This window comes from Entelurus aequoreus, linkage group LG20 (assembly GCF_033978785.1).
Source record: "Entelurus aequoreus isolate RoL-2023_Sb linkage group LG20, RoL_Eaeq_v1.1, whole genome shotgun sequence".
Classification (NCBI taxonomy): domain Eukaryota; kingdom Metazoa; phylum Chordata; class Actinopteri; order Syngnathiformes; family Syngnathidae; genus Entelurus; species Entelurus aequoreus.
The window spans coordinates 19073533-19093839 of NC_084750.1; the positions used below are offsets into that span (position 1 = coordinate 19073533).

General features: G+C 39.1%; 1 protein-coding gene across 5 annotated transcripts in view; it reads left to right on the forward strand.

The window, feature by feature from the left end:
- LOC133636001 (up-regulator of cell proliferation-like) overlaps positions 1-20307 on the forward strand; it is a 112515-nt gene that overhangs the window by 12139 nt on the left and 80069 nt on the right. For 2 of the 5 annotated variants that reach the window (XM_062029567.1, XM_062029568.1), the window contains one exon: positions 1504-7312. The exons of the other annotated variants lie outside the window; for them this stretch is intronic. In XM_062029567.1, the coding sequence (XP_061885551.1) occupies positions 1504-6134 (4631 nt within the window). In that variant the 3' untranslated portion in view covers positions 6135-7312. Of the gene's footprint in view, positions 1-1503; positions 7313-20307 lie in introns of those variants that run through there. 5 annotated transcript variants of the gene reach the window in all.

Genomic DNA, 20307 nt, shown 5'->3' on the forward strand with positions numbered 1-20307 from the left:
ATTAATGTTCCAACACATTTATCCCTGCATGTTAAGAGCATTTCTGAACTGAGAGACGGAGAGAGATTATCATCACACGTCAACATTTCCAACATGTAAATGCTGCATCTTTTGCATTGCAAAGGACAATCTGTTACTCCAGATTTATAAAGGTTAAATACATATATAAATACATGTAAACTAGGAAGCAAATGTCTATATACTACATTACCTAAAAGACTTGGCACCATAGTATGTCTGAGCTATGCAGGAGGCTAATTGTGTCGTTTAAACAATAAATAGTTGCAATATTTTTACACGTTGTCTCTGCTTTGTCTACACAATAAATACAAATATGTTTTGATTAGACAGTTGACGCGTTTGAGCAACGCTCCGAGACAAATTCTATTGGCGAAAATGTTGCTGATTGGCCAAAGTAAACGGGAAAGTTGCAGGCATTGGACAAAATTGCGAGGCTGTGAATAATTCCGGGGATTAGTTGAATTTGCGTGAATCAGAAGTGTCAAACTCATTTTAGCTCAGGGGCGGGCAAAATTGTGGCATCATAACTTAAAAATGCAATTTTGACAACTTAAGATTTGTTTTCATTGTTTGACTTGAGCTCCAAATAGAACACGCACATTCTGAAAATGTACATACCACAAATAATCCTCTTGAAAAAACACTTCAAGTTAGTTTAACATTTTGGGGACAAAAATGGTGCAGTTTCAAAAACCCCATGAAGAACACAAGGAACTTAGAATTAATCTCAGTGTATTTAAAAAAGCTATTACACTTTAACTCACAATCCATCTAGAATTAAACAAAAACAAAATAAAGCATAAATAAAACTCTTCTGTGTATCAACTACCTAATTGGTCATTTCCACATATTGTGCTAACTCAACAAACCATATAAACTGAGGTAGAAACTATTTAAGAGGGTCGGGGGCTGGAGAGAGGTGTGTGTCCGAGCGGGGGTCGAGGATCGAGGGAAGCGGTCCAACATCCAGAGGGAAGTCAAGGCGCACAGCTCGATCACTGGATTTGGGGGGGAACACTGCGGGGAACACAAGGGACATGGGCAGAGGGAAAGCACAGAGAGCAGGTACAAGGAGGGAAGCCAGAGACGGGATGCTTACTACACAGAGTGAACTACGTTCCGGCACTGGATCTTCGGGTCCGCTGGTCTTTATGCCGTTTGGCCTCATCAGACCCATGTGCGCAGATTGCTGATTGCCTGCAGCCGTGCATGCGCGTGGCCGCGATGCGGGAAGAGCAAGCAGGGCGTGCCATCTGCAGCAAGCGGCGCTTGCTGCAGATGGCAAGAGGGATTGCGCATGCGCCGTGACAATATTGGCAATCTGGGGGAAACCCTGTATGTTGAGGAGCTTCCAAAATATGTTTTCATTCGAATTTTCATCGTGAATACTTCTTACACACCTCAGAACGATCATGAAAAGTTAACAGTGATATACGATATGAGCCTTTTAAACTAAAACAATCTAATCTTTCTCTTTGACAGTTCTGTTGGATGTCCTCTCCGACCTTGGACTCGTACAGTATTACCCGAACAAACTCAAACTTCAGTCTCTACTGGAAGTCAACAAGAACAGCATAAATGAAAAAAGTGTTATATCAGCGGATGAAGTGCCATTTCATTACCTCAGAAAACTGTTCAAAGTCAATGCTGGTTGCAGGAACTACACACAGTTGTTTAGCAGTCATGAGGAAACTGATGATGTCTTTGACTCACTGGACCTTGACAAATCAATGGACCTTTACACAGAAGATGGCCTCTCAGAAACTACCATTCATCCTCTTGACCTGATAGTGTGTCTATTTCTTTGTGCCGACAGCTTTTTGCAGCAGGAAATGGCCCTCAAGTTGTCATTATGCCAGTTTTCTGTCCCTCTGTTGTTGCCCCACACCAACAACAGTCAGTGTACCCTGATGTCATGGGCTCTGAGAGAAATTGTCAAAGAGTGGTGTCCGCATGATTTGTGTGAATCCAAAGGATTTGTTGAGGACAACATCGTCCAGGCGAACATTCCATTATTTTCTTTTGTGAGGCTAAAAAACTGCAGCCTATCCAAATCGCAGCTTTTAAATCAAATTCTTAGCCGTGGCCAGCAGAATCACAATATGTTTATACACAGAGACATGGAAGGGGGCGCACTCACTCGAAAACTGTCAAATGGTTTGGTGGAAGTTTGCTGGTTCCTTCCTTGTGGAAAAGAAAATATGGACACATTCCGAGAGCCAATTGCACTTGCTAATTTGCGAGGAGACATTTGTGAGTCACTTATGCAGTTCACCTTCCTTTGTGAAGTTTCCAATGCAGTCTTTGTATTCTTAGACACTGTTGAAGAAAAAGAGCAAACAATTCTGAATGGTCTTCATGATGCAAAATCCAAACTCCATTTTTTTGTTAATAACAAAGGGAGCATCACTGAGGATATGACGTCCGTCAAAAAAATACTGCGAAAGTTGTGTATAAGAAAAAACAGTGTCAAAATCAAAAATCCCACGGTAAATACAGCCGAGTTTTCAAAGAGACTTTGTGAAACCATCAAGACCTTACTCCGTGATGTAAAAACCACAACGAGTATTGCAAATATGCACACAACGGCAGGTAAATTAGGTCTGGCAGTGGATGAAAACAAAACTGTTGACCAGAAAAAAACAGCTGAGGAGATCACGAGGCGTATCGGTTTGCAAACCATACCAGAATTTAAAAGACAACAACTTCCTCTGCAAGGGGAACATTGGAAAAGACTATCAGAACTGGAGAAGGAGGAATGCAGAATCAGTGATGTGGTTGAGCATCAAAAAGCTGAGCTACAAGAACAGAAAAAGCACATTTGGAAGTTGCAAAAGATGCAAAAAACGTCCCAAGGAATGCAGGATTTTATTGCAACCTTATCAACAAGCGACAAAGAAGAAAGAAATGTTTTCTTGAAGTGGATGAAATTCCAGTTTAATACCCATTCTAGAGACCAACTGACCAGCCTGCGGAACAAATTGAAAGAGCAATGCCAAAAAAAGAATGCCAAACTCATTACAGAGTTTAATCAGGCTTTGGTGGACAGCTCTTTAGGGGTGGAGCATTACATGAGAGAAATGGGACTTAACTATGAAGTATCTGTGCATGTGGATGATTCCACGGGTAAAATGTGCCATTTACCTGCAATAGCTGCTGAAATGCTGTTGGATGGTTATCCATTAGAACTTTTAGATGGAGATGCTTCGAACATCCCAGAGAAGTGGGTGACAGCTGTATTGATGGAGCTTCACAAGAAGGTCGGGGGAAGGAGCAGGTTGTTGGTACTAGCCGTGTTAGGTGTTCAAAGTACTGGAAAATCAACACTTCTCAACACCATGTTTGGTGTTCAGTTAGCGGTCAGCAGTGGCAGATGTACAAGAGGGGCTTATATGCTATTTCTCAAAGTTGGAGACGATGCACAACACGAGTTGGGTTGTGACTTCATTCTCCTCATTGATACGGAGGGTCTGAAATCCCCTGATCTTGCGCAAATGGAAGATAGTTATGAGCATGACAACCAGCTAGCCACCTTTGTCATTGGCTTAAGTGATGTTGCAATCATAAACATTGCAATGGAGAATGCAAATGAAATGAAAGATGTCCTGCAAATTGCTGTCCATGCCTTCCTGAGAATGAAACAAATCGGGAAAAGGACAATTTGTCATTTTGTGCACCAAAATGTCGCAGAAGTCTCTGCTCACAACAAAGGCCTGACAGAAAGACAACATCTCTTGGACAAACTCAATGAAATGACAAAGATTGCAGCTGAAATGGAGAGACAACCTGGGATTCACGCGTTCACAGATGTGCTCGACTATGACATAGAAAACAACAACTGGAACATCCCAGGACTTTGGCATGGAACCCCTCCAATGGCACCAGTGAACATTGGTTACAGTGAAGCTGTATCAGACTTCAAGAAGAATCTTCTGGAGATGGTGGGAAAAGATAAGCAATTTGAAGCCTCAACAATCCCAGAGCTTCTAGAATGGATGAGATGTCTGTGGAAATCAGTAAAATATGAAAACTTCATCTTTAGCTTCAGAAACACACTTGTGGCTCACGCCTATGACAACCTGTGCAAAGAGTTCCACCAGTGGGAATGGGAGATGCACAAAGAAATATTCTCCAGGCAGACAGCAGCAGAGTTGGAAATTGTAAATACCAACAATGAAGTAGGACTGGAAACATGGAACTCATTGATCACCGCCAAAAAAACTGAACTAGCTCAAGAAATAGAAATAGAAGAAAGCAAAATGAAAGAGAAACTCTGTGATTACTACGGAAAGAGAGACGGAAATGTAAAGCTGATAGAGAAGTACAAAACTGACTTTTACAATAGTATCACAAGTGTGTCAAATGAGATTAGACAGTCAGTGAATGCTAAATTGGACAGAGTCCTGGATCTCAAAATAGCTCAAAAAAAGGCACTGGACATACAACAAGAGTACCGTGGCAGGATTGAAGAGAGAGTCATGAAGCTTCTGTGCGACTGCAAAGACACCAGACTGTCTGATGACCAACTGCGAGAGGAGTTTTACAAAATGTGGGCTTCTGCCGCTATCAATGTACCTGCTCTGAAAGAAGAAGATATACCTGCATCCATTCTCACCCAGCTGAAGAAAAATTTCTCAAATCGAAATGTAAATGAGAAACTGCAGCATATTCAAGACCTACAAGGCTTTGGGACTGGCACATTTAAGACAAGACACGACCATGTTGACCCTCATAATGTAACAGATGAGGACATGTGGACAGATTTCCAAATGTATACAGATGACATCATTGAGACAGAAACACAGTTTGTTTTTGATCAAGTCAAGTCCAATGGTGATTATAATGATTCTTTCTCAAGAGATCTGCTGCAAAGGATTGACAAATCACTTAACGAAGGTTACAATCGTCACGGATCAAGCACAACATTTGAGATTGACATCAAACTTCACATTTGTGGAATTGCTGCAAGAGAATTCCTCAAAATGCACCAAAGGTTCTTGTTGAAGACTGACCCCCGAACACAGCTGGAAAAGCACAAAAATCAATATTTGATGGATTTTATGGATTTGTACAAACAGACAGATCATTGCCAACGCAAAGCCAACGATTTTGTCCAGTTTTGTATCAAGCCTGCCATTGAAGATTACATGAACCGAACATTGGGAATCGACATTGTAGATAACATTCTGACCAGCTGCGAATCGATGCAGTTCAGTTCACGCTCTCGTTTCCAGTACAACATTCAGAAGGAGTTATTGCTGAAAGATGACTTCACGGCTTTTCTCAAGTACATATCTCAGTATGAAATGTACGTGAAAGAGTGGACATTTATGCACATCTTAGAAAAATTGCAAGGCAATACTTTGTGCGAATTAAAGCTGCAGAACCTCAAAGTCGTTGTTAACAAAATATTAGAAGCATTGAAACGTGCCTTAAAAAAGCAATCTGATGACACTGAGAGTATTCCAGATTTAATCCACGAAATGCGCCTATATCTGATAAAAGACATCACGATATCCGAGGAGGCTGAAAAACGTGTTTTGTTTCAGATCAAATCCCCGGTGCATTCATTCACGCAAAAATGTACTGCATCCTTAAAGTCGTTAAAGGAAACACTGCTTGTGGAATTCTCCAACACTGAAACCTTGAATAAACTTGCAGTAAAACCACAGGATGAGCTCTTCAAGAGGGTACTCGGATGCGGCCAGCAGTGTCCATTCTGTAAAATCTCTTGTGAGGCTGGCGGCAAAAACCACGAAAAACATTACGCATCTGTCCATCGGCCACAGGGGCTTGGAAAATGGAGACACAATGCGACTCAAGAGTTGGGTGTATCTCTATGTACAAACAATGTTCGAAGTACTCGTACATTCATACATACAAGGGAGGGAGTCGTGCAATACAGAGACTACAGTACAGTCTTTTCCGACTGGCACATTCCCCCAGACCCCACAACGGAAGCGTCTAATTACTGGAAGTTCGTAATGGTACGTTATAATGATAGTTTTGCTAAAGAGTATCGCGCCAAGCCAGCTCAGGTTCCGGAAGCCTGGAAGAGTATCACAAAGGAGCAAGCCCTGAAGGGTTTGAAGGATACTTTTAACATTCGTTAATCTTTTGCATTGGCAACAGTAGTAAACCTGGTGCATGGTGTAACATTTGTTTACAGTTGTAATATTCATAACACATTGTTATGATTTACGACAGATATTACCTTTTCAGAGATTGTCATTTATTGAAGAAAAAATGTTTTGCTATTCAAATAAACCATGACAACAGAAGTAATTTATTGCCGCATTTTAAAAGGCTGATTGTGTTATGATATTATCAATAATAATGTACTTGTATTTAAAATGAAACATTGTATATAATGTACTGTACATCATTTGACCACTTTTCCTTGTAAAAGATGTGTGTACAAAATAATATTCTAAAATGGATTATGCGTTTGTTGTTTTCATTTTATTAATTTTAATTTTTAGTTCATTCAATAAAATCTATCAAAGAGAAAAAACATAACATTAATTATGAATGGAAAAAAGTATAAAAAAAACCATACATCTTCCCCCTGATTTTAAAAGAACAGAAAGTGTCTTTCAATGTACTCTAGGTGACACAACAAATAAACTAAAAATAAAGTCATATTTTTCCATCATCATTAATTCATTTATTTTTTAATACATATAGAGTTTGACATTGTTTTATTTTATTGTCAAACCTGTTCCAAAAAAAACCTACTAAATATGTTTTACTGGCACTACCCCACACTTAAATACAGTATGTGAGCTATGGAACGATCAGTGAATAATGAATAAAATAATAAATAAATACAATAGAATGCTTTTTGATGTAGCAATTCCTTCACTTTGTGGAAAATAGCAATTGTTTTAGGTATGTTAACCTTTGTATTTTATAATTTATGTAATTTTCATTACAAATCATAATACCCCAAAACGTAATCTATTTTGTTCCTTAACTCTCAACTCCTTTTGACAAATGATGCATCCACACTTTTCCTGCTACTACAAAAATATCATACATTTCGTTTTAGCAGTATTTAAAGACAATCTGCTAACATTAAACCATCTTTTCATTTTGATAAATTAGTTTTCAACAGCTTAAACACATCTGTAAAATTTTGTCCTGAACTAAATAGGGTTGTGCCGCAAATAAAATACATTTAAACAGTTCGGAAACCATGGTAATATCATTGACGTACATGAGAAACCGTTTAGGTTCAAGGACTGATCCTTGTGGTACTCCACAACTAATATTATGTGAGGCAGATTTCTTATTGTTTACTTCTAACAACTTTTTTCTGTCCTTTAAGTAAAAAAAACGACTTACTAAATATTGTTTTCTATCAATTGCAGTTTAAATGTCTTCTGCTAAATCAGTTATTGCTGTTGTGGTGTGATTAGGACAGATTCCATGTTGACTATTGCTTAAAATAAATGCATTTACCTAACAGCAAACAATTTTTCTAAGATTTGTTGAACTGTGAAAGCAGTGTTATTGGTCTATAATTGGAGTACTCTTGTTCATTTGCGCCTTTGTAAAGTAGTAATATTTTTGCAATTTTCATATGATATGTGGAGTTCTCCTTTAGTGAGTGCCAGATTACAAATGTATGCAAATGGTTTGGTAAATAAATAAATAATGCTCCTAGTGGTTAGAGTGAGATCGGTAGGTTGAGAGTTCAAACCCCGGCCGAGTCATACCAAAGACTTTAAAAATGGGACCCATTACCTCCCTGCTTGGCACTCAGCATCAAGGGTTGGAATTGGGGGTTAAATCACCAAAAATGATTCCCGGGCGTGGCCACCGCTGCTGCTCACTGCTCCCCTCACCTCCCAGGGGGGTGATCAAGGGTGATGGGTCAAATGCAGAGAATAATTTCGCCACACCCAGTGTGTGTGTGACAATCATATGTACTTTAACTTTATGAACGACATGTTAATGTCTACATAGTCGCTCAAAGTCTTATTTGGACACTGCTTCACAATTTGTAATTTTTCAATTTGGCCCACTTCATCAAAAGTATTGTTCATATTATCTATCATAGTTTCTCCAGTTTTATGATCAACTTTAACTTTTGGTCGTTTTTGTCTAAAAATGTATTATTGTATTCCTTTGTTTTTTCATAATCCATATTAAAATATGGATTATAAGGTAAAAATATATCTTCTGAGTCTTTTGTCCTTGAGTTTAAAAACATTCTATACACATTTTTTTCTTGCAAGCATTTTTTTTAATCCCATTTGTCATCCAAGGTTTGTTAGACTTTTTCTGCCATTGCCTCCAATTTTGATTTTTTTTTACAGTTCTTGCCATACAGATTATTCAATAGTCATAAATGGGGACGGCGTGGCGAAGTTGGTAGAGTGGCCGTGCCAGCAATCGGAGGGTTGCTGGTTACTGGGGTTCAATCCCCACCTTCTACCATCCTAGTCACGTCCGTTGTGTCCTTGGGCAAGACACTTCACCCTTGCTCCTGATGGCTGCTGGTAGCGCCTTGCATGGCAGCTCCCTCCATCAGTGTGTGAATGTGTGTGTGAATGGGTGAATGTGGAAATACTGTCAAAGCGCTTTGAGTACCTTGAAGGTAGAAAAGCGCTATACAAGTATAACCCATTTATCATTTATATAATAGTATGAATTATTCACATCTTTGTACATTTCATCCATTTTTGTTTCTTTAGGTCTTCTCTCAAAGCATTCAAGGCTTCTATTGATCTAGTTCTTATAGATATCTTTGTGGAGTCTGGTACTATAGTAGTACATTGGTTCTCATCATCGCAAAATACAGGTAGATGATGGAAGAAAGGATCCATTTATGTCTAACCATCAAAACACCACCAACATTCTTTCATCATTCCTCGTTTTAATAAAAATGTTGTCAATAACAGATTTTGGGTGGGTTTCGTTATCATCGGAAACAGTCCTGCACCGTACATTGTGTTCACAAACTCATCTGATGTTCTCAGTCCTCCTTCAATATCGATGTTAAAATCACCACATAGAATTTCTGTCAAACAACTCAATTAAATTATCCATAAACTGTTCTTCGCATGACCCAGGCTTTCTATATACACAAGTCACAATAATATTTTTACTTGTCTTGTGAATTATTTCTACTGTAGCTATTTCCATAAAATCATTCACAACAGTTGTTAAAAATAGGGTCAGACTTTGTGTGACTTCTTCTGGAGGCTACAATACATTATATTATTTGAATATCCATCCATCCATCCATCTTATTCCGCTTATTCGAGGTCGGGTCGCGGGAGTAGCAGCCTAAGCAGGGAAGACTAGACTTCCCTCTCCCAAACAAAGGGAGTTTGACCAAGAATACTCCTGGCTGACATGGAAGTTAGGTGATTGTTTATTGATGTGTAAATGGTAGTAAATTAATTGATTTTATTATTTACATTAAACTTAAAGGAATGGTGATAATTAAACTGATTTTTGGAAATAATCAGCAACATGTTATGTTTTTATAGGTGTTTTAATACAATGTTAAAGACCTAACTGAATGACATTGTGGTTTAAAGGTATTCAAAGGCCTACTGAAAGCCACTACTACCGACCACGCAGTCTGATAGTTTATATATCAATGATGAAATCTTAACATTGCAACACATGCCAATACGGCCGGGTTAACTTATAAAGTGACATTTTAAAATTCCCGGGAAATATCCGGCTGAAACATCGCGGTATGATGACGTATGCGCGTGACGAAGTCCGAGTAACGGAAGTTATGGTACCCCGTAGAATCCTATACAAAAAGCTCTGTTTTCATTTCATAATTCCAGAGTATTCTGGACATCTTTTGCAATTTGTTTAATGAACAATGAAGGCTGCAAAGAAGACAGTTGTAGGTGGGATCAGTGTATTAGCAGCGGACTACAGCAACACAACCAGGAGGACTTTGTTGGAGCGCTAGCCGCGCTAGCCGCGCTAGCCGCCGACTTCACCTTGACTTCCTACGTCTCCGGGCCGCCAAACGCATCGGGTGAAGTCCTTCGTCCTTCTGCCGATCGCTGGAACGCAGGTGAGCACGGGTGTTGATGAGCAAATGAGGGCTGGCTGGCGTAGGTTGAGAGCTAATGTTTTTAGCACAGCTCTGTGCAGTCCGGTTGCTAAGTTAGCTTCAATGGCGTCGTTAGCACAGCATTGTTAACCTTCGCCAGCCTGGAAAGCATTAACCGTATATTTAAATGTCCACGGTTTAATAGTATTGTTGATTTTCTATCTATACTTCCAGTCAGGGGTTTATTTCTTTTGTTTCTATATGCAGTTAAAGCAAGATGCTATCACGTTAGCTCGTAGCTAAAGCATTTCGCCGATGTATTGTCGTGGAGATAAAAGGCACTGAATGTCCATTTTGCGTTCTCGACTCTCATTTTCAAGAGGATATAGTATCCGAGGTGGTTTAAAATACAAATCTGTGATCTACAATAGAAAAAGGAGAGTGTGGAATCCAATGAGCCAGCTTGTACCTAAGTTACGGTCAGAGCGAAAAAAGATACGTCCATCGCTGCCTCTCAAGTCATTCACTGTAACGTTCCTCATCTATGAATCTTTCATCCTCGCTCAAATTAATGGGGTAATCATCACTTTCTCGGTCCGAATCTCTCTCGCTCCATTGTAAACAATGGGGAATTGTGAGGAATCCTAGCTCCTGTGACGTCACGCTACTTCCGGTACAGGCAAGGCTTTTTTTTATCAGCGAGCAAAAGTTGCAAACTTTATCGTCGATTTTCTCTACTAAATCCTTTCAGCAAAAATATGGCAATATCGCGAAATGATCAAGTATGACACATAGAATGGATCTGCTATTCCCGTTTAAATTTTAAAAAATCATTTCAGTAGGCCTTTAAGGACAAGGGAGGTGTGAGGGACCATCAGACCATGGCTACAATGAGCACTGAAGGACAAAACCCAGGTACAGTCCTACTTTTAATAAATGCATACGTGTATGTTTGTATGTAGAGTTGTACGGTATTACGGTATTAGTATAGTACCGTGATACTAATGAATCATATTCGAACTATACCGCCTCTGAAAAGTACCGGTCCGCCGGAAGAGGTCCTTTAAGTGTCCTCAGTGTTTTAACTACTTCTAAATCACTAATCCTCGCCTCCATGGCAACAAATAAAGTGATTTTCTCACAAGTATCATCCCTGCAGGATTAGAAATAGCTAAACATGCTTCACTGTACACACCGTAGCTCACCGGCGTCAAAATGTAAACAAACGCCATTGGTGGATCTACACCTAACATCCACTGTAATGATACCAAGTACAGTAGCGTATCTAGTCGATACTACTATGATTACGTCGATATTTTTTGGCATCACATCTTCTTTCGTTTAAAAAAAAAATTTATATTATGTTTATAAACTCAGGAAATATGTCAATCTTCACCTTCCAACAACACGGCTACAATTCCATCCTTTGAGGAGTCTGTGATTGTTGTCTTTTTTTTAATGGATATTCAAGCACTGTTTTTGTTGTTAATGTTGTTTCTAGCTGAGTCCTTTCTTTCTCATGATGTTGTGTCTCGTGCAACTATGTCACACTGGTTTGTTTTGTGTATCTGCATTCCAAGAGCTATGTTTTGTAACCATACCCACAGAGTGTGTCAGACATAACAGTCTCTTGCATTGTTTGTACACGTTTGCCTGTCATTTTCACCTTGGAAAAACATTGTTTTGCAAAATGATTTTGTCCTTTATACATTTGCAGATCTTTCCAAAGGCTGGACATTCCCTTTTTTGCAATTAAAAGCACCTAAATTACTGTATTTTGGTATTTGATCTTCATATTGTTTTGCTTTATTGTGCACCTAGACACTGCTGGAATTGCTGCACTGCCTTTATTCAGGTGCGTCCCGGTTTCACCAAATGTTCTGACATGCTGCATAGCTAATTCATTAGTTTGGCAAATTTTGACAGCCTTTTTGCAACAGCCTTTCCCTCACCTTCTTGTCGCCTTTCTAGAATGCCATCCATCGTGTACAACAACTATCGCCACACGCATACATCTTTAACTGGACAGTTAAACACACATTAGGTAGGTCATGGACATTCAGACTGAATAAAATTGGGCTCGTGGGACTCCAGCAGAGCAAGTAAGATAATGACGGAATTTCCGAAATGGAAAAGCTTGTCTGTCTGCAAGGTAGAATTTCATCCAGCAAAGGGCACTACTGGAGAAGTGAGTTATTTTTAAAGAATCAACTCAGGTTGTATTGTGTTCAAAAGCATGTTTTAAATAAAATAAAAAACAGTACCTACAAAGCCACCCTGATCCAAGAAAGTAACATGTAGCTGTTTCTGGAGAGCGATATTTATGAAAACCAATTTGCATCCGATGAAGAGGGGAATGTGTTCAATTATCTGCGTGGCAACCCACTTCTCTGCTATTTTTTTATACGATTGGTAAAATACTTATCTGCCAATAATCCTCGATACAGACTTACAGGAAGTATTTACAATTCATTGCACAATAACTGCAGGGTTTCCCCTCAATGTAACTGAATGTGGCACACCGCCACGGCAATATCATAGCCGCCACACCATGAAAATAAGGGTTTTTAACGTGAAAACAAATTCAAGGTCAAGTCACCGATTCTGTTCATAACTTTTATGGACAGAATTTCTAGGCGCAGTCAGGGCGTTGAGGGGATCCAGTTTGGTGGCTGCAGGATTAGGTCTCTGCTTTTTGCAGATGATGTGGTCCTGATGGCTTCATCTGGCCAGGATCTTCAGCTCTCACTGGATCGGTTCGCAGCCGAGTGTGACGCGACTGGGATGAGAATCAGCACCTCCAAGTCCGAGTCCATGGTTCTCACCCGGAAAAGGGTGAAGTGCCATCGCTGGGTTAAGGAGGAGACCTTGCCCCATGTGGAGGAGTTCAAAGTACCTCGGAGTCTTGTTCACAAGTGAGGGAAGAGTGGATCGTGAGATCGACAAGCGGATCTGTGCGGCGTCTTCAGTAATGGGGACACTATTGATCCGCTGTGGTGAAGAAGGAGCTGAGCCGGAAGGCAAAGCTCTCAATTTACCGATCGATCTACGTTCTCATCCTCACCTATGGTCATGAGCTTTGGGTTATGACCGAAAGGACAAGATCATGGGTAGAAGTGGCTGAAATGAGTTTCCTCCGCCGGGTGGCGGGGCTCTCCCTTAGAGATAGGGTGAGAAGCTCTGCCATCCGGGAGGAGCTCAAAGTGAAGCTGCTGCTCCTCCACATGGAGAGGAGCCAGATGAGGTGGTTTGGGCATCTGGTCAGGATGCCACCCGAACGCCTCCCTAGGGAGGTGTTTAGGGCACGTCCGACAGATAGGAGGCCACGGGGAAGACCCAGGACACGTGGGGGCGTTCTCAGGTCATTCTGCCGGCTGACCTGGGAACGCCTCGGGATCCCCTGGCAGGAGCTGGACAAAGTGGCTGGGGAGAGGGAAGTCTGGGCTTCCCTGCGTAGGCTGCTGCCCCCGCGACCCGACCTCGGATAAGCGGAAGAAGATGGATGGATGGATAGAAATTCAAATTATATAATGTATTGTAGCCTCCAGAAGAAGTCACAAAGAGTCTGACCCTATTTTTAACAACTGTTGTGAATGATTTTATGGAAATAGCTACAGTACAAATAATTCACGAGACAAGTAAAAATATTATTGTGACTTGTGTATATAGAAAGCCTGGGTCATGTGAAGAACAGTTTATGGATAATTTAATTGAGTTGTTTGACAGAAATTCTATGTGGTGATTTTAACATCGATATTGAAGGAGGACTGAGAACATCAGATGAGTTTTTGAACACAATGTACGGTGCAGGACTGTTTCCGATGATAACGAAACCCACCCAAAATCTGTTATTGACAACATTTTTACTAAAACGAGGAATGATGAAAGAATGTTGGTGGTGTTTTGATGGTTAGACATAAATGGATCCTTTCTTCCATCATCTACCTGTATTTTGCGATTATGAAAACCAATGTACTACTATAGTACCAGACTCAACAAAGATATCTATAAGAACTAGATCATTAGAAGCCTTGAATGCTTTGAGAGAAGACCTAAAGAAACAAAAACGGATGAAATGTACAAAGATGTGAATAATTCATACTATTCATTTATGACTATTGAATAATCTGTATGGCAAGAACAGTAAAAAAAAAATCAAGATTGGAGGCAATGGCAGAAAAAGTCTAACAAACCTTGGATGACAAATGGGATTAAAAAAAAATGCTTTCAAGAAAAAAATGTGTATAGAATGTTTTTAAACTCAAGGACAAAAGACTCAAAAGATATGTTTTTACCTTATAATCCATATTTTAATATGGATTATGAAAAAACAAAGGAATACAATAACACATTTTTAGACAAAAACGACCAAAAGTTAAAGTTGATCATAAAACTGGAGAAACTACGATAGATAATATGAACAATACTTTTGATGAAGTGGGCCAAATTGAAATATTACAAATTGTGAAGCAGTGTCCAAATAAGACTTTGAGCGACTATGTAGACCAGGGGTGGGCAATTAATTTTTACCGGGGGCCGCATGAGCAACCCGAGCACTGCTGGAGGGCCACATCGACAATATTTATATATAATATAATATATTAGAAGCATTTAAGTCCCATCTTAAAATTCATTTGTATAATCTAGCCTTTAAATAGACCCCCCCCTTTTTTAGACCAGTTGATCTGCCGTTTCTTTTCTTCTCTCCTCTTCTCCCCTGTCCCTTGCGAGGGGGAGTTGCATAGGTCCGGTGGCCATGGATGAAGTGCTGGCTGTCCAGAGCCGGGACCCCGGGTGGACCACTAGCCTGTGCATCGGTTGGGGACATCTCTGCGCTGCTGACCCGTCTCCGCTCGGGATGGTTTCCTGTTGGCCCCGCTGTGGACTGGACTCCCGCTGATGTGTTGGATCCACTGTGGACTGGACTTTCACAATGTTATGTCAGACCCACTCGACATCCGTTGCTTTCGGTCTCCCCTAGAGGGGGGGGGGGTTACCCACATATGCGGTCCTCTCCAAGGTTTCTCATAGTCATTCACCGACGTCCCACTAGGGTGAGTTTTTCCTTGCCCGTATGTGGGCTCTGTACCGAGGATGTCGTTGTGGCTTGTACAGCCCTTTGAGACACTTGTGATTTAGGGCTATATAAATAAACATTGATTGATTGATTGATTGATTTCAATTAAATTTTGCTCAATATTATTTTTTATATACACCGTAAGATAAATAATAATAATAATTAATAATAATAGTAATACTTCAACATAGTGTAACAGCATTCCATGACTAATATAAATAAATTAACATTAATAATAAATGACAGTAAAATAAGCACACGTATGACTGAGGAGTCATAGTGTAACTTTGTGTGTTGTTTGAGTTGTCCGACTTTTTGTGTGGCCATAAACGCACCAGTGGTTTAGTGCTATGCGTGTTGGTGACAGATGACAAGTTGGTTTTGGCCTGGTTTGTACGGCAGAAAATGACTAGTTTTTCGAGATAGTAGTGTTTTACTCATGTTTTTGGTGTGGTTATGTCCGAATATAAACAGTTTTGCTCAATAAAGTGATCGATATAATTCCTGTCCTCGAAGCATCTCGATAGACGTTACAATAATTGAACGGTGTTCAATTGAACGGTGTTGACGAACACCGTTAGGGCCGCTTGTTGTCACTGTCACTTAAAGTTGCATTGCAAAATTACATAGAATAAATGTTTATTTTGTTTAGAATTCAGATGGGATTTGATTTGGTGCGCGGCATATATTTGCTGCGCGCAGCAGACGCTTGAGCAGTGCGCAATTGCGCAGGCACGCACCTTAGAGCAGTGGTCCCCAACCTTTTTGTAGCTGGGGACCGGTCAACGCTTGAAAATTTGTCCCACGGACCGGGGGGGGGTTTCTTTTTTTTTTTTTTCATAAAGAAATACAATCATGTGTGCTTACGGACTGTATACCTGCAGACTGTATTGATCTATATTGACATACACATACACAATATGTATATATAGTGTTTTTATGTTGATTTAATAAATAAAAAAAATAATAATAATTTTAATTTATTTGTTTTATTTTTTTTATTTCTTGCGCGGCCCGGTACCAATCGGTCCCGGTGGTTGGGGACCACTGCCTTAGAGGGAACGTTGCTTTGCAGTCCATGTCTTGTTGGAAACACGCCATTCGTCATCAACTTTTCTCTTTTTAGCGTCTCGGGTGTTTAGTTTAGTTTAGTTTATTAAGGATCCCCATTAGTCTACACCGCAGTGGAGACTATTCTTCCTGGGGTCCAGGCAAAAACATCACACAATCACAAAACAAAAGATTAAAATGCAGTACAACATGATCAAATAATAAAATGTTGTAATACAAAAATAGCAACAACAAAGAACCAAAAAAATAATAATAACTTCGAGTTTACATAATATTGTTCATAACAAAGATAAAAAGAGCAATATAAAAATAGATATATATATATTTTTGCAAAAAAAAACAAAAAACAAAGAACCAATGGCCTAAAATATATACATTAGTGTACCAAAGACAAACAATAAGTGACGAAAAAAGTTCCCTCCACCATTTTCTACTGCTTGTCCCATAATCAATAAAATAGTCAATAAAAACAGTCATGACATTAGGTACAATCTAGAATAATCTCTTTCCGCAATACTTCTCCTCTTAGTCTATTCTTAAAACCCACTCTGCTGGTGATTGATACCAAATATTGTGGAAGTCGATTCCAGTAAGTGATTGCCCTATACATTACAGTCTTTTTCAAAACATCACTTTTGGGTTTAAGACGGGTGAAAGCACCTCTTAGGGCTAACCTGGTACCATAGTTGTGACTTTCACTAGCAAGCAACAGCTGAGAATACAGATATGAAGGTTTATGGTATGTATAGATTGTTTTTAAAAATAGAATCAAACTACACGCTACTCTTTCACCAACTCTCATCCATGACAATTCATTATGCATGATCTCAACGCTGGTCCTAAATGAGCAATGGAGAGCGAGTCTGGCAGCTCTGTTTTGGGTAAGCTGGATTTTATTGAGTTCTTGTTTAGATGCATTAGACCAGATTGCTGGGCAGTAGTCAATATGTGACAATACAAGGGATTGTATAACTTGTTTCGTAGTTGTGTTAGTTAAAAAATAGGCACTTCTTCTTATGATTGAGATGCTTCTGCTCATTTTTGTTACTATGTTATTAATGTGAGTGGCCCAAGATAGTCTTTCATCTATTGTAACTCCCAGCAACCTGGCTTCTTTAACTTGTTCAATATGAACTCCGTTCAAAGAAACATTCAATATGCGTTCTTTTCTATGAGCATGTTTTGAGCAAATAACAAGACATTTTGTTTTGGAAATATTAAGTTTCATCTTATTTTCTGTAACCCATTTAGAAATCTGCATAACCTTGTCTTGTAGTATACTGCTCAGGTTTGTGCAATTATCAGCATAAGCATATATTGTTGTGTCATCTGCGTAAATTGCACAGCAACCATTCTTTAAAATACATGACATATCATTTACAAATATTGAGTATAATAAAGGTCCCAGGCAACTTCCCTGGGGAATACCACAATATAATGTTTTAATATTTGAAAGGGTTCCATTGAACATGACACATTGCTGTCTGTTGACTAGGTAGCTTTTCATCCAGTTAATCGCTGAGAGTTTAAAACCATAAGCAGACAGTTTTATAAGTAGTAGTTTGTGGTCAATAATATCAAAAGCAGCACTAAAATCTAATAGCACTGTGCCAACTAATAATTTACTGTCAATTTGTTTTAGCCAGTCATCTGTTAATTGTGTGAGAGCTGTGCATGTTGAATGGCCAGTTTTATATGCATGTTGAAAGTCTGAATTAATGTCATTTATAGAGAAATAATTTTGAATTTGCTTAAATATAATTGTTTCCATTAATTTTCCTAATACTGGTAAAATGCTAATTGGCCTACTATTCGATCCAGTGAATGCTTCTTTCCTATTTTTTGGTAGAGGAGTTACTCTAGCAACCTTCCATATTTGAGGATAGATTCCTTCTTTAAAACTTAAGTTAAAAATATAACATATCGGACTGGCTATTATTCCAGCTGACAATTTTAAAAGTCTACTATCTAGATTATCATGACCACAAGGTTTGTTAGATTTCAACTCAGACAATAGATTTTCAATTTCCAATACATTAGTGACTGAGAATTCAAATTTACATTTTTTGTCCTGCATGATATCATTTTTAATAAGTGACTCAGATAGAATACAATTTACAGGCAGCATGCCATTTCTTATAGTATCAACTTTACTTATGAAATAATTGTTGAAGTAATCAGCAATTTCTTTGGGCTTGGTGATAAAGCCTTCACCTGATTCAATAAATGCTGGTGTTTTTCCCATTTTATCTCTACCCATGATTTGATTGAGAGTACTCCAAAGTTGTTTTCCATCATGTTTAATTTCTTCAATTCTAGATTGGTAGTACACCCTTTTTTTCTGTTTATTTAATTTGGTGACTTTGTTTCTTAAAGAGCGATATGCTAGCCAGTCCTCTGAGCTACCTGAATCTACTGCAACTCTTTTCCGTATATCTCTATCTTTCATCAAGTTTCTCAGGTCAGAGTCAAGCCAAGGGGCTTTGACAGATCTGACGGTGAGCTTCTTGATGGGTGCATGCTTATCACAGACAGAAGAAAATGACTTCATGAATTCATGCAGAGCTGCTTCAGTATGCTTTGACTCAAATACACTGTCCCACTGTATGTTATGTATGTCTTCAATAAAGGCATTATCACAGAAATGTTTGTAGAGTCTCTTATACATAATTGTAGGTCCAACTTTGGGGACTTTCACTTTTCTTGCTATAGCAATCATGTTATGATCACTAAATCCAATTGGCACAGAAACAACCTTTGAGCATTTATCTACTGAATTAGTAAAAAGATGATCTATGCAAGTTGAAGACAATACACCTGAATTGTTCATATTTATTCTGGTTGGTAGATTTATCATTTGAGTTAGGTTACATACAGTGGCAGTGTCATTAAGCTTTCTTTTCATAGGGCAGTTTTTTGAGAGCCAGTCAATATTTAAGTCTCCTAAGAAATACATTTCTCTGTCTGTGTCAGAAACATTCTGAAGCATTGCACACATTTTTTCAAGATATGCTGCATCAGAGGAAGGTGGTCTATAGCAGCAGCAGATTAGTAATGGCTTTAGATGTGGCAAGTGAACCTGGATCCAGATTGCTTCTACATCTGTCAAGTCCAGATCTCCTCTTTGCTTTATTGGAATGTGGTCTTGTACATAAAAGGCTACTCCTCCCCCGTGTTTGTTTCTATCAAGTCTAATTATATTGTAACCTTGTATAAATATTTCAGTATTGTCAATTGAATCATCCAAATGAGTTTCAGAAATTGCTACTATATGTAGATCATTTTCAAACATTATTTTACTCAACTCAATTACCTTGTTTTTCAGACTACAGATGTTCAAGTGGGCAATTCTGAGTCCTTTTTTGGGAAGTTTGATAGACATTTAAAGTTAATAAGGATTTACAGAATAGATGTCAACTCTAAAAACACGAAAAACATATAGATCAGCAAACCACACACTATGCAAATTTATCCAAATCATTTAAGCTCCTGACCATTAGCACTTGTGCCTGCTCAGGTGCACCATTTAGCTTTATGTAGACTTTGCAGTTGGACGACCATGTTGCTTGTATTTTTCCCTCTTTGCGTAGGTACCGAGCTCTTTTAGCAATATCAGCATTGCTCTTGGTTAAATGTTCATTGAGATAAACATTTGATCCCTTGAGCATCCTACTTTGTTGCAAAAGATTGATTTTGAATTTTCTATTTGCAAACCTCATAATGATGGTTGCCGGTTTGCTTTTATCTTTCTGAGGGAAACGGTGACAAGCTTCTATATTCTCCTTATTTATGCTAATTCCCTTTTCTTGGAGAAACTTCACCACCTGCCGCTCCACTGAGTCCAATTCTTGGTCCCTGGGCACTGATCCCTGGACCTCGGACCTCACTGCAGCAGCAAATGACGCAGGTCGCGTTGGCAGACCAGTAACAATGACATCGTTCATTCTAGTATATTGTTCTAAATCAGATAATTTACTTTTCAGTTGCACAATCATATTGTCTTTCTCTTCATTTTGCTTCTTCAGTTCCTTAATATCTTTCATCATGCCCATCAAAGTGTCTTGCTTACTTGTCATTGCTTCCATTTGGTGTGCCATAAACTCCA